Consider the following 14,783-nt stretch of genomic DNA (forward strand, 5'->3'; position numbering starts at 1 on the left):
CTCTCTCTTGAAGGCTACCCATGAAGAATACCAACTGTTGGGGACTGTTTTGGAGGCTTCCATTGCGACGAAATATTGAAGGCAAGGGTATTTAATCATTTTATTATAATTTCTAGTAGCAACTGTACTTGTTGTACGAGCCCTTGTACTTGTTGTACCTGCTGTACTAGCCACTATCGGTTATACCAACCATTGTACTTGATGTACCAACCCTTGTACTTGATGTACCTACTATACCAATTGTACCAACCACTGTACCTACTGTACCAGCCACTGTATCTGCTGTACCAACCATTGTACATGTACCGGCTAAGTGGAGGGTTGTACCTACTGTTTCAGATTCTGTAGCTGCTATATCAGTTCTATTGGTGCTGCCCTGACTTGTTTTGGTTGCCGTTGCCCGACTTGTTCATGGTGATGTATATGGTATATTATTTGCTTCAGCTGAGTTTTTCACATATGGCATCTTGAAGACCAATGGTGATGGAGGCGATCAATACCCTCACGAGAAGAGGTGGTTTACACACATTCATGGTATTTAGGGACTTCTTTTGATGATAGCCTGTGTGTTTGATCCAACGATGGTTGTATATGGATAATCCGGCATCTCCCATGGGGAGAGTAAGGCCCTCAAAGCTTGTACATGATATTATTCTCCTTGGGTAATAAAATACTCCAAGGGAGGGGGAAGAAGGGAGGGGGGAGGGGGGGTGGGAGGGGGCCCATTCCGGCCTCTATACGGTGTCACATGTGCAAGCTCCACTTTCAGCATTTGTGGATGTTTTGTCCAGCTTTTATGTTTTATGCAAAAGTGATGATGGCTATGTGTTAAGGCTGTGGCCATGTCTAAATGTTTTAATATGCATTGATGGTAACAAGTGTGTCAAAGGCCCTAGTCCCCTAGGGAGAGTAAGGCCCTCAAAGCTTGTACATGGTATTATTCTCCTTGGGTAATAAAATACTCCCGGGGGGGGTTCCACCCATTCCGGCCTCTATGGAGTGTCACATGTGCAAGCTCCACTTTCGGCATTTGTGGATGTTTTGTCTACCTTTTATGTTTTATGCAAAGTGATGATGGCTATGTGTTAAGGTTGCGGCCATGTCTAAATGTTTTAATATGCATTATGGTAACAACAAGTGTGTCAAAGGTCCTAGTCCCCCGGGCACCGCAAGTTTCAGGTGATACCAAATTATCCATCTGTAACCATCATTTGATCACACACACAAGCTATTGTCATGTGCATCACAGATGCCATGGACATTTCTAGGGCTATATCCAGAAGAGGCAAGCAGATAAAGACTAGGAACCAAATAGAGTCAGACTGTGGAGCACAAGATGCAGTAGTGGACAGGTTGGACTTGGAGAAGCACCAGGGAGCAGTCGGCTGAGGACAGAAGCTGTCGGCTGAACCAGGAAGCAAGGCGCATGAAGGCAAGACAAGATACCCAAGTCGGCTGAATTAATAGAGAATTTAATGCATTAATACTGGCCGACCAGCAGTCGGCCAGCTCCCACCTTGTCCAAGACCCTATAAAAGCCACCAAGTGCTCCTTGTTTTATTCATTCCACCCACTAGGGGTGTGGGTCACTTAGAGGTCCCATAGGGGACAGAATTTAGGGTTAGGAACCTTTTTATGAAGGCAGCCCATGGCTGTACAGATTTGTACCTTTTTTGTACATAGTATATACTGAAATTCCAGCACTTCTCACTCTCTCTCTCTACTCTCTCTCTACCTGCGTTTTTGCATCATGGTGCGTTTTTGCATCAGAAGGTCTTCAAGAGTGTTTAGGGCTGAAAGAAGACTACCCAGAGCTTCCGCGCGTTACATTGGTATCAGAGCATCAGGCCCAGCCAATCTAAACACTGATTCAGTCCCAGATGATGGTGTACAGGTCCAAGGTACAGGAAAGTACACGGATTCGAAGCCCAAGGCGGGAACACAGATCGGGAAGAACTCCCAGGAGGTTTGTTGGTGGTGTTCCACAGTGCCAGATGGGGATGGCAGTTCCGTGAGCCAGATGGGTTCTAAGGGAACGGTCCCAAGGGAGGTTGATCCTCCAAGGGTGATGTGAGAGTGCCAGACTCAGTTCCAGGAACGAAGACCAAGACGGTGTTCAGAGCCAGGGCAGGAATGGATTGTGGACTAGAGGAAGACCAGATGCATAGATCTTCATCAGAGACAGAGTGGTTTGGAGAACAGACCGGATTTTCAGAGAAAAAGGTTTGCCAGGGATGGATGATGACAGAGGGACTTCGGAACAGGATTGGGATGATGACAGTCATCCAAGAGCAGGTTGGATTCCCGTCATCAAGTTTAGCAGAGGGGGATGTCATGTGCATCACAGATGCCATGGACATTTCTAGGGCTATATCCAGAAGAGGCAAGCAGATAAAGACTAGGAACCAGATAGAGTCAGACTGTGGAGCACAAGATGCAGTAGTGGACAGGTTGGACTTGGAGAAGCACCAGGGAGCAGTCGGCTGAGGACAGAAGCTGTCGGGCTGAACCAGGAAGCAAGGCGCATGAAGGCAAGACAAGATACCCAAGTCGGCTGAATTAATAGAGAATTTAATGCATTAATACTGGCCGACCAGCAGTCGGCCAGCTCCCACCTTGTCCAAGACCCTATAAAAGCCACCAAGTGCTCCTTGTTTTATTCATTCCACCCACTAGGGGTGTGGGTCACTTAGAGGTCCCATAGGGGACAGAATTTAGGGTTAGGAACCTTTTTATGAAGGCAGCCCATGGCTGTACAGATTTGTACCTTTTTTGTACATAGTATATACTGAAATTCCAGCACTTCTCACTCTCTCTCTCTACTCTCTCTCTACCTGCGTTTTTGCATCATGGTGCGTTTTTGCATCAGAAGGTCTTCAAGAGTGTTTAGGGCTGAAAGAAGACTACCCAGAGCTTCCGCGCGTTACAGCTATCATCAAAAGAAGCCCCAAAATACCATGAATGTGTGTAAACCGCCTCTTCCCATGAGGGTAGTGATCTTCCCCATCACCACAGGTCTTCTAAGGAGGTTCAAGGTTCAATCAAGCACTATGGAGGATGATGGACCTCCATGGTATACCTACAGAAGAGAGAGTGTGTCTGATGTAACAAACTGAAAGCTAAAGATTACCCGCTACAATGTATTGATTGTATTGATTGATTAAAAGTTTACAAGGTACAATGCTTTTATATGCAAAATGCCATATCTTTCTCAACATTCTACTCATTGGGGCAATAACACTTGGTTATACCAATGACATCACTGCTTACACACACAAACATTTAAGTGGCTATAAGCCCTTGTTCACACACACTTGCCAACATTCACCTTTAAGAGGCGTTCACACACATACACTCATAGAGAGTGTTTACACAGTAAAGCTCCAAATATCCAACATCTTCAAGATGCCATATGTAATAGAAAAACTCAGCTGAAGCAAACAGTACTTCCACATATACCATAAACCCAGAACGTCGATGAAATACAAACTCCGGTAGCTATAAAACCGGTGTAGAACAGTCTAGACAGCTTTAGGAACCATCCCACCAAAACAAGTGAAGGCAACACCAATAGAGCTGGTACAACAAGTACATGGGCTAGTAGTACAAGTACACTGGCAATACACGTACAAAGGCTGATACAACAAGTACAATGGTTGGTATAGTAAGTATAATGGTTGGTACAACAAGTACAATTGCCGGTACATCAAGTATAGTGGCAAGTACACCTGAAATAGCAAGAATACCGCCATAGAAAAGCTAGAGGGATAGAGTATCCCTTTGTAGAGGAAAGTGAAGCAGTGTAGAGACTCTCCATAGGGTGTTGTAGACAAGAATGTAGGTAGCCAACATGGTAGAGCCAAATTTGTAGCAATAGAGCTTGCTCAAATGAAGAGAGAGGATTCCGATTTTTAGATTTGGGGCTCTCATGAGCAAGAATGGCAAGTAAAATCTATAATGACAAGTGGAGAGCTCAGGTGATAAGTGTCAGGCCACTTGTCTCACTTTGATCCACAATCGTGCCACATGCACCAATTGAAGAGATGTCCCTGCCCCATCCCCCCCCCCAAAAAAAAAAAAAAAACTTTATCTCTAAAAATATCTCGACTCGTGTACATTCTGTCAAAGGTGCTTCAGCAAGTCCCTCCATTTGTTTAGCTTACAGACTTAATGACACGAATAGAATTTCCATTGAGGGCTGTCCAAAAATAGTAATCGTCCTGGACCGTAGGAGTCTATTCCTTTGTCTTCCACCTTATTAGAAATGTATGTGAGCATCATATAGAAACATGTTTAAATGCTAGGTCTCCCAAGGATACATGCTTTTCACTTAACACTTGAGCTTCAATGCCCATTTCTATGTCCAAGTAACCATCTCGGGCACCTAAACCAAGCTTAGGGCGCTTGATCTGTTATACTGGCTAATCCCCCACTCCCAAATGCATATTTGGGCATCTCGGAATCCACTATACCCCTTTTCACATTGGAAATGTCCAAGCTCGTGACATCCCCCCCCCCCCCCCCCCCCCAGCTTCTTAAAAGTTGTCCGCAAGTTTAGACTTCAATCCATATATCCAAGATAGAATCATGTCCAATCAAGTGGGTGAGATGACGTCTCATAAATCAAATATAATTGAAAGAATCCAAGTCCCAAATAAATGGACAGTCCCATAAGTCAAGATATCATAATCATGTCCCAAATACATAGACGAGACATTTTAGTCCCATAAGTCCATATATCATAACCACGGCCTAAATAAATGGGCAAGACTAATGAGTCTCCATAATACCAGTATCCATATCATATCTCTCTATCCATACACCAAGAGTATATCCAAACAAATAAGTGTTGGTGCCAAATCCACCAATTCCAAGGAGCAATCCCTCGTTCACCAATCTTCAATATCACGTCAAACGCATGCTTCTCTCCATTGGCTTCCATGCTTACACATAACACCAGTTCGAGAAATAGAAGACAGATTAACCATGACGCAGATATAGAACTTCCACTGGATCTGAGCGCACACGTAAGTCCCCAACATACCGCATTCCAATCTACTAACACTTAGCTAGACACAAGTTCCCATGCCACCAACAAGGTGTCACTCCACATGACCCTTGGCGTAGACGTTAAGTCCCCTACCATCCAGGCGTCATGTCCACATTACTACTTGCACTCCGTGTTGGTACTCTTACCACACCTTGGAGGAGAGGTGGGCTTAAGTGTGTAACATAAGATAAGAATCACTCACGCCATAGATATCCTCGTGTTCCATAAACATTTCTGCTACACATAACTTATAGGCATTTCGGCCACCACCAATAGCTTTACAGGGATTTCAGACAGAAATCCATAGAAAAGTCCTCAATCCATGAGTTGTCTATGCTCCATGAATCCAATACATCCCAGTTAAGGGGAGCCATAACTCCATATGATAATCATGTATATCATGATACTTACCTTTTCTACTATTGACAATGTTTCCCTGATACAACAACTCAAGGCAAACAACTCACCCTTCTCCTTGTATACACATACAAGGGTCAGCACTTATCCAAAATACATATTTGCTAGACATAAAACAAACAACAATGGAAAAGTACTTATATCTTGTTTCTCAAATTTGTCATTGAGTCCGGAATCCACCACACCCCTTTTCACACTGGAAATGTCTAGGCTGGTGACAATGAGGCTGCCACATCTACAAGTGTGCCCTTTCAAATGCTGCAACAGCAAGAGACAGGTAGAGACTACCTATGATTGGCCCTCTCATCATCCCTGTAGTTGGCAGCATCCATGCTGTCTAGAAGGGGAGGGTTTTCATGCACTAAGTGGGGACTACCAGGCACCTAGGGTAAGGATTGCTACAAAAAAGCATGATATTAACACCTAGGGTAAGGATTGCTACAAAAAAGCATGATATTAACACCTAGCTTGGGGACCAGGGGCAAGCAAGGTAACCTGATCTTTTGAGCATGCCCTTGGCATAGCAACATGCACGCACCTGTGCATGCACACACTCACTCTTGTTGTGCTATCACAATTCACAGAGTAAATGCTGATTGGCTTGTAAAACAGACCACATGCTGCCTTTCTCTCACCTAATTAGTAAAGAGGCTCTGAGGCTGCTATCATATTACAATGAGCTCATGACTGATAAACATTGTGGTCCCTAAGCTTGACAATAGCACAATGAGACACCGTGGGAGAAGATCAGACCTTTGCTCAAATCACCAAGACCAACAAGCATGCATTCCTGAGTGGCACATTGTGCTAGAGAAGGGGCTGCATTTCTCGTCAAAGTTCAAAGGACAGTCATTGCAGCCGCTAGTTTGGTTTGATAAGAGCCACATCACAAAGGAATCTGTTTCTTTGATGTGTCTCATTGGGAGGCTACACAGCTCAGGCAACAGGCAACAGTTAGTACAGCTGTTAGTCACGGAGAATGTGGCGCTCCTCATCTCTATAATCTAGCTGCATCCCTTATGTGGAGAAAATTCACATCCAGCTTAAGGGCACAACTTCAGTGCATCAAGAGGACGCGGCAAAACAGTCAGCAGGGCAGGCAGCAAGCATGATTCAATTTGCAGGCCTCAATTGGGTTCCAAAACTAACCCATGCTGTGTTTGCATTTGACATGGGCAGGCTAACAGACAGATGGAGAGAGGGTCCTCTTCTAAGCTGTTATTGTAACAATTGTTGTTGTTGTTTTGTTGTAGAACCATTTATGCTCGATTTCTTTCAGCAATCCTTTGCTGGTATTGAATGACTAGAGTGAGTCTTCCATAAAAGAGTAAGTGCAGGTAACCTAAGAGGCGTGCACTCTGTATTCTAGAATTAACTGTCAATTATGCAGTTACTTTACCACAAATTCTTAGATCAAAACAAGCTTTCATGCTTTTAAGTAAATTCGAGTCTGTAACATGACAGTAGATTCAAGACTGATGACAACCTCAAGAACTGGCTTCGCCACAACTTCATAAACACGCTTCTGGGAAGAGAACTCTGTGAGAACTTCATCAAATTCATAGGTTTCACAATCCCAATTGTTCTTGCGAAGCTTCAACCTTTTCAACTGCCATCAAAAGGGCAAGTATCAGTAAGCACATGAAAAACTGATAAACCAGTTAATGAAACTATTATCAACAAGACCAAGATATCACAGCCCTTAGATTGCAGCTGCCTATTTACATTCATCAGATTCTGTAGGCCACATTTCTGTGGGAAAAGTGAATCTCTTAATGATGCACTGGCCTTTGAGGGACTCATCTCAACAAGGGCTGGACTTTGAAGCAGCAGTTTATTCGATTAAAGCCAACATTCTCAATATTGTCCAACTGAATGAATTGACTTCTGATGTCCATCTAGGTGCAGAGAATACTTAGGTAAGAGCTGGGGATTCAGAGCCTTACAAGGAGAAATGGGTGTATTAAGGGGGGAGAATGCACACATCTGCAAGGTGAGAGCTGGGGATTCAGAGCCTTACAAGGAGAAATGGGTGTATTAAGGGTGGAGAATGCACACATCTGCAAGGTGCATTGTATGCTGTCTGCCCCCAAAAAAAAACAATTTCATCAAAGAGCATAGCTTTAGTTTAACAATTTATTAGAACATGCTTCGGTTCTTTTCTTCCCAGGAAAAATGCCTTCGAGTGAAGATATTGCACAGTGGCTTAAAGCTATATTCAGAGGTCTTGTGGTGGAAGGAGTGTATTGGGCGCAACAAGGTTTTTGTGAAGTACTCTTTAGAGACCACAAATGTCGAGACTATATGATTGAGCACTCTACCTCCTCATATGGGAAGCAGATGGTGCATGTTTTGCCTTGGTCACCGAACAAAGATTATCAAGATGGTGCATGTTTTGCCTTGGGTTGAAGTACAGCACTTTCCTATTGAATGGGCCCAGCAATCACCTGCTCTTGCAACCTCTTTGCGAAAAGTCGTATGTCAGCCTAGAAATGATGGGAATGCTGATCGCTTTTGTGTTCTATGGGATATGGATGTACCCACTCCGCCTGTCACATGCACTCTGCATTGTAGTGCATGGAGACAAGATGGCTCATCATCATCATCAGTACAACATTGTGTAGTATTAGTACCCTTTAGGATGATATTTGCCATACGTCGTGACCCCATTGTAATCCTTAGTCCAAGATATGCCACGCACAAGCTACGTAGGTCATTCCTCAGCCATAGTGAGTCAGTCAGTCAGTCAAGTCCCTTAACCCACTTGGAGAGAATCATTCATGCATGTAGAGTCAGTAGAAGAAACCTTAGGATTTGCATTAGAAAGCATTATGCATATTGCATATCATTCATCCATTGCACATAGACCATTGCACAAGCCTTGAAATAGCATCTGGTATTTTTAGGATATTTACTAGCATTTATCTGGCATTTTTTCCATATTTTACAGCATTATTTCAGCATTTAAATACCATTAATATCCTTTATTATTCATAAGATTCAGTCGTGTAGCTCTAGGGAGCCAACCGACCACCCCATGGATAGTATAAATAGCATTCACTTGCACCATACCAAGCATCTCAGATATTCGGCCAACAAGCAACAAGAGTTTGAGCCTTCAGCACAAGGAGCATAAACGATTGGTCATTCAGCCCTTAGATCATTGCATCCTTCAGCGTTTTCAGCCAGCGTTTCATCCTTCAGCAGCTAGGAGCATCATCGCTTACACACTCAGCCACGCATCAGCAAAACGCAGCATTCCCTACAGCCAGCCAGCATCAGAGCCTTGTCAACCTTGCATTTTTCAGCATACACAGCAGCCGGCCAGCATACATACTTCATCCTCCTTGCTTTTCAGCCCTGAAGCAGTTTTCCAACATTGCATAACATCAGCATTTGCTACAGCCCCTTGGGTGAAGGTAACACACATGCATACATTCATTTTCAGCATTCATACATAGCTTAGAACAGTCCCAAACAGACCATACCTCAACCTCAGATTTGCAGCCTTCCCTCATTCCATTGGGAAGAGTGCATAGGCTCGAGATCGGTCATTATTGGTGCTTCTACAGCCGTGTACAATTCAGCCCGACTCTTGGTCCTCCAAGATCTTACGTTTGCCTTATCGTCAATCCAAAGTCATTCTCTTCAAAGTAATAAAAGCAAATATTATTCCGGTAATGGGATAGGGGACCCTTCAGTGGGTAATTCAGAACCCAATCTAGTGTACAGTTTCTATATCTCTCTCTCTCTAAATCTTTTAAAGTTTGAAGTCATAAAAGTGGATTGCTAAACTCGCGAAACTCAGGATACAGAAGGCGGTGTGACACTTGTGTAACAGGATCCTTAATTACGAATACTTCCACTACATGTTACACCACCTTCCATAGCGGTTGCTTTTCAAAGAAGTGATGGCGAGTTATCCGGTGTTGGCTACAAATATGCTTTGAATGTGGAAAATTTGGTCACATGGCTACTGAATGCCCTTCAATTTTGCACAAACCACCTCCTTCAACAGTTCCTCTACGGCCTACCGAGACAGTACCTCTCATGCTGCAAATGATGGATGATATGAACGTTGCTTGGTTCCATTTTGTCATGAGAATGCAAGCAATAATTGCAGATTATGGTCGATGGTATATGTGCAAAGCTAAACAAGCCATCCAACCTTGGCTAGAGATACTTTACAAAACTTGCAAGAAATGTCGCAAAATGGCCCCCTCTCTGACCAACAACAAATGCAATTCGTTCAAGCTAAAACTACTATTACCATGCATGAGAAACGTAAAGTGGAAAAATGGAAAGTGAGGTCCAAGTGCGAACAATTACAAGACACGGTTCTTCTAAAGCTTTCTTTAAAACTTTACATACAAAGAATTGTAAAGATAACATAATACTCACTAGAAAACCTGATGGTTCATAGACCTCAACTAAGTTAGAATTGGCAGACACTTGTGTGCAATACTTTGTAGGTATCTTTTGGAGTCTCCCCTCCTCCTCATAGGTAGTCAATACTTGCCAAAGTTTATTGCTCAAGTTCAGCCCATAATGTCTACCAAAGAAAGTTCGGATTTTGAGCGTCGGTTTACATTGCAGGAACTTACTGATGCTTTGAACCACATGGCCAGTTGGAAAGCCCCCAGTTGGGATGGTTTGACACTTGAATTCTTCCAATTTTTTTGGGATGATTTGAAAAGTCTCATTCTTTACATGGTCAATACTGCTTGGGAGTATGGTTCTTTGCCAGACTGTTGGAAGGAAAGATTACTCAAACTCTATCCTAAAAAACAACTTTGTGACTCACTTGCAGAATGGTGACCTATAACATTAATGCATGTGGTCTATAAATCGGTTGCCAAAATGATTGCGAGGAGGGTAGCTGATTTGTTGAATGCAAAATTGTATCCACAACAATATGGGTTAGTTCCACATCAACAAATATATGATAATATAGCCAATGCCTATGTCGCTATGGAGTATGCTAATTACACAAACAAGATGTTTTGATCATGCAGGTGGATATTGCTAAGGCATTTGACATGATTCATTGAGAGTTCATTAAACAAGTCATGGTAGCCCTAGGTTTCAGAGAAAATGCAAAATGTCATTTTCTATTCGTATTAGGGTGGTACTCCTCAATGTATTCTACAAGGTGAATTGTCTGATGCTTGGCCTTTGGGGAAATCTGTTCCCCAGGGTTGTCCTTTGGGTTCCCTTTTGTTTGCTATTGCCACCCATCCATTGTTGCTCACTCTTGACAAAATGGTTGCTATGGGGCAGCTCATAGGCGTTTGCATTCCAAGAAATAAAGGCTTTCTAGCGCACAGGTATATGCCAATGATACCTTCTTCATGCCACACAATACACCTTCTAATCTTACATGTATTATGCAAGTGCTAGATGTGTATGGCAATGCTGCTGGTTTACATATAAATTTCTCAAAATCCGAATTTCTCCCAATGAAATGTATGGATTGGCACTATAATTTATGGCCTCCAAGAAGTAATCCCTCCGGATGGCATTGTCAGACACTTGGGATACCCCTTGGATTGGGGGTTGACAGCCAAACAAGCATGTGATTGGGTGCTCCAAAGACTCAAATCAAAATTGAAATACTCAAAATTGTCCACATGGCCGCTCCACATACGATTGCGCATAGTCCAATCGATCATTATGGCATATGTTCAATTTTATCTTCTATTGATCAACTGGCGAAAGGCGGATTTACGCTTTCACATTATGGAAGCCATGGAGCTGTTTTGGAAAACAAAGCCCATTAAGAAAGGCTTGAGACTCCTCAAATATCAATATATATGTTCACCTAAATCACATGGAGATCTTAATGTCATGAATATATATATATATACCTAGATGAATCTAGGAACATGCCCAAATTCACCTTATAAGAAAGTGCAATTTATAACCTTCATGGTAGTCATCCACAAGACAATAAATCATCAACTCCATCATGCATAGTATGGACTAGATACTAAGACATCCCCACTAACGTCATCAGTGCCCAATAGTGGGTGTAGAACTTGGTACCAATATATGCTTCCACACCCCCCCCCACCCACACACATAAGAGCATACATTCATACAAAGGTCTGTGTACTAAGTTTCTGTCAAAGCTCCGGAGATGCAAGGTAGACTCAGCCATAATGAAGCCTAGCACTAAGGGATCATAACAAATAGAAAGAATTATTACAACAAAAAGGTAGTTGATAGGGCATATGCACCACTAAAGATAGAAAGAATTAACACAATATCAATTGGCCGCAACTTGGATGAAAACTTCACAATGTGAAATTTGCATGTCCGCTAATATAGCATAAAGATATACCTAGATGAATCCAAGAACATGCCCAAATTCACCTTATAAATAATATCCACTATTTCATGGTATGGTAGGAAAGCTCCTCAAGGCAATTCCATGCACTTGGAAAGTATTTATTGGTCCTCTCTACATCCTGAGTCTCTAGCCTTTCAAGAGCCTCGAAAACATATTCCCTTGCAAGATTTAATAGAAGATGCAGTGGATGACAATGGCATGGTACTTTCTTTTCCTCGGGCTTCTAGAAGATATGGGCTGCATCATAGGCCACTATGGAGAAAGCTCAGAGATATGCTCCATCCTCTCGAACCAGTGCCCCCTTTAGATCCACATGATAGAATGCATGATTGGGATTTCCAACATCCTAATGGAAGCAAATTACGATTACATATGATTACCGCAAGCTCCATTGTGTGTGTGTGTGTGTGTGCGCGCGCGCGCGCGTGCGTGTATCCATAATGCATTCCTTTGTGGAGATTTTAATAATGCTCCATCTCCTGAATTTAATTCCACTGGAAGAACTCATATGCTTGGAGCTGAACGCAGAACATGGAATGATTTGCTCTCTTCCTGCAATATTTTGGATCTATGGCAGCATGTATTCCCTCGTCTGCAAGGGTTTACCTTTAATCACAATGCTTTTCCACATATCTGGACACGTCTGGATCGCTGGTACTTGTTACATGCAGACCAATACGATGATTTTGTTTGCAAGCTATGGATTGATCGCTCCATGTTACTCTCTGATCATTCTCCTTTATGGTTAGGCCTTTATTTTGATATGCCGCAGGATGTTTCTATTCTTCAGAAACATAGGCTGTTGCTTTTAAACAACAGTTATCTTGTGCATGCTGATTTCAAGGAAATGGTTTTGCAAGCCATTGAGCCTTTGCCCCTTCAAATGCATGAGGATATTGACATTGCTTGGTTTCAATTTGTTCAGCGCATGCAGGCTGTGATCCGTGATTATGGTCGTTATTACATGGCCGACTTGCGGAATCGGATCTTACAGGCTAAAGAAACATGTCAATCTCTGGCTGATCTTGCTCAGTTTCGGGTTTTAAATACCAATGAACAAGAATCTTTAATGCAAGCTAAGCACTTCCTCATGCTAAATGATCAGAGAAAATTGCAAAAATGGTTGACACGTTCGCGACATCGAGCTATCATAGATAAGGGTTGCTCTTCCAAAGATTTTTTCAAAAATCTACATGCTTCAAGACAAAAGGAATGCATCAGAAGGGTGAAAAAATCTGATGGTCAATGGACTCATTCTTTGTTGGAGCTCTCGTATATTGCTAGTCAGCATTTTGCAGCTCTTTTTGCTAAACCGCCAACTACTTCACCTGACATACTTAATGCTCGTTATGCTTTATTGCATCATGTTCGGCCTATTATTTCTCGACAGGATGCTTTGGAATTAGAATCTCCGTTCACTGATATTGAACTTAAAGATGCTTTACGTTCAATGGGTCGATGGAAATCTCCCGGATGGGATGGATTGACAGTGGAATTTTTCCATGCGTTTTGGCCTCAGCTGGAACAACCATTGCTGTATATGATCAATGAAGCTTGGGCAAATGATGCACTACCATCTTCTTGGAAAGAAGGATTGGTTAAGCTTTTCCCTAAACGGGATCTTTGTGAAGCTTTTTCTGATTGGAGGCCCATTACTCTTATGCCTGTCATCTATAAGCTTCTGACTAAGATGTTGGCAAATCGTATTAAAGGATTTTTACATGATGGTTTGCATCCTGCGCAATATGGTTTTGTGCCTCGCAGGCAAATCAATGATAATTTGGCTAATGCTTATATTGCCATTGAATACGCCAAATACACAAAGCAGGATGTACTCATTTTGCAGGTTGATATTGAGAAAGCTTTTGATTCTGTGCATTGGGATTATATAGCTATGACTATGAGTTATCTTGGTTTCGGTGCAAAGTGGCAAAATATTGTGTATTGGCTCTATAATGACAGTGATGCTTCTTTGATTTTGAGCTCTTCTCTATCAGATTCTTGAAAATTGGGACGTTCAGTTCGCCAGGGTTGTCCGATTAGTTCCTTGTTGTTTGCTATTGCCACACATCCTTTTCTTTGCTACTTGGATTTTTTGCAAGCTACTAATGAATTGCATGGCTTACAACTTCCTGCTGGGCATACTTTCCTGGCTCAGGCTTACGCTGATGATTCTTTTTTTATGCCCAAGAATACGCAACAAGATCTTCAGAGATTAATGGAGGCTTTGGAACTTTTTGGTCTGGCTGCTGGTTTGAAAGTAAACTCCCGTAAGTCTACCTTGCTTGCGCTTAATGTACAGCAATGGCATCATGTATTGTGGCCCGGTGGAATACCTCCTGGTGGACATATCGTTCGTCATTTGGGTTACCCTTTGGGTTGGCAGCTGTCATCTTCACAAATGATTCAATGGGTTATGCTAAAATTGAATCGCAAAATTGATTATTGGTAGCTTTCCACTTGGCCTCTTCAATGTACGTCTCAGGATAGTGCAGGCTATCGTAATGGCTTACATACAGTTCTTTCTTCCATTGATTATGTGGAGGAAAGCTGATATAGATCGGCTTATGTCTCTGGCAATGGCAATTGTGTGGCAAACGCAACATCGTAAAAAGAGTCTTCGTCTTTTGTCAATGCCAAAGATGTGTTCTCCAAAGATACATGGTGGCTTGAACATATTGAATATTCATTTTCATGTGCTTGCTCGTAAATCCACTTTGCTGTTGGAATTTGTACAACAACGCCAACCATGGGCTATTATGTTGGGTTATATGTGTATGTCTATGTCTTCACCTGCTTTTGGAAAGTGGACTGTTACGTATTGGGATGCAATTTTCAGCCATTTCGATGGAAAGATTGTCGGCTGCCCTCTTCATCTAAGTTAATTTTTACCTGGAAACAGGTTACGCAATATCTTTTTTGGAATCCCAGGCTTAATGCGCAATCTTCTTCGCTTCGCCTTGA

At 42.5% G+C, this 14,783-nt stretch overlaps 1 protein-coding gene across 5 annotated transcripts in view; it reads right to left on the bottom strand.

The window, feature by feature from the left end:
* LOC147604282 (kinesin-like protein KIN-UB) overlaps positions 1-14,783 on the bottom strand; it is a 78,563-nt gene that overhangs the window by 51,495 nt on the left and 12,285 nt on the right. For all 5 annotated transcript variants that reach the window (XM_086795644.1, XM_086795646.1, XM_086795645.1 and 2 more), the window contains exon 3: positions 6,954-7,076. In XM_086795644.1, the coding sequence (XP_086651770.1) occupies positions 6,954-7,076 (123 nt within the window). The remainder of the gene's footprint in view (positions 1-6,953; positions 7,077-14,783) is intronic.

Source organism: Cibotium barometz, chromosome 62, assembly GCF_041138505.1.
Source record: "Cibotium barometz isolate CiBa-2024 chromosome 62, ASM4113850v1, whole genome shotgun sequence".
Classification (NCBI taxonomy): domain Eukaryota; kingdom Viridiplantae; phylum Streptophyta; class Polypodiopsida; order Cyatheales; family Cibotiaceae; genus Cibotium; species Cibotium barometz.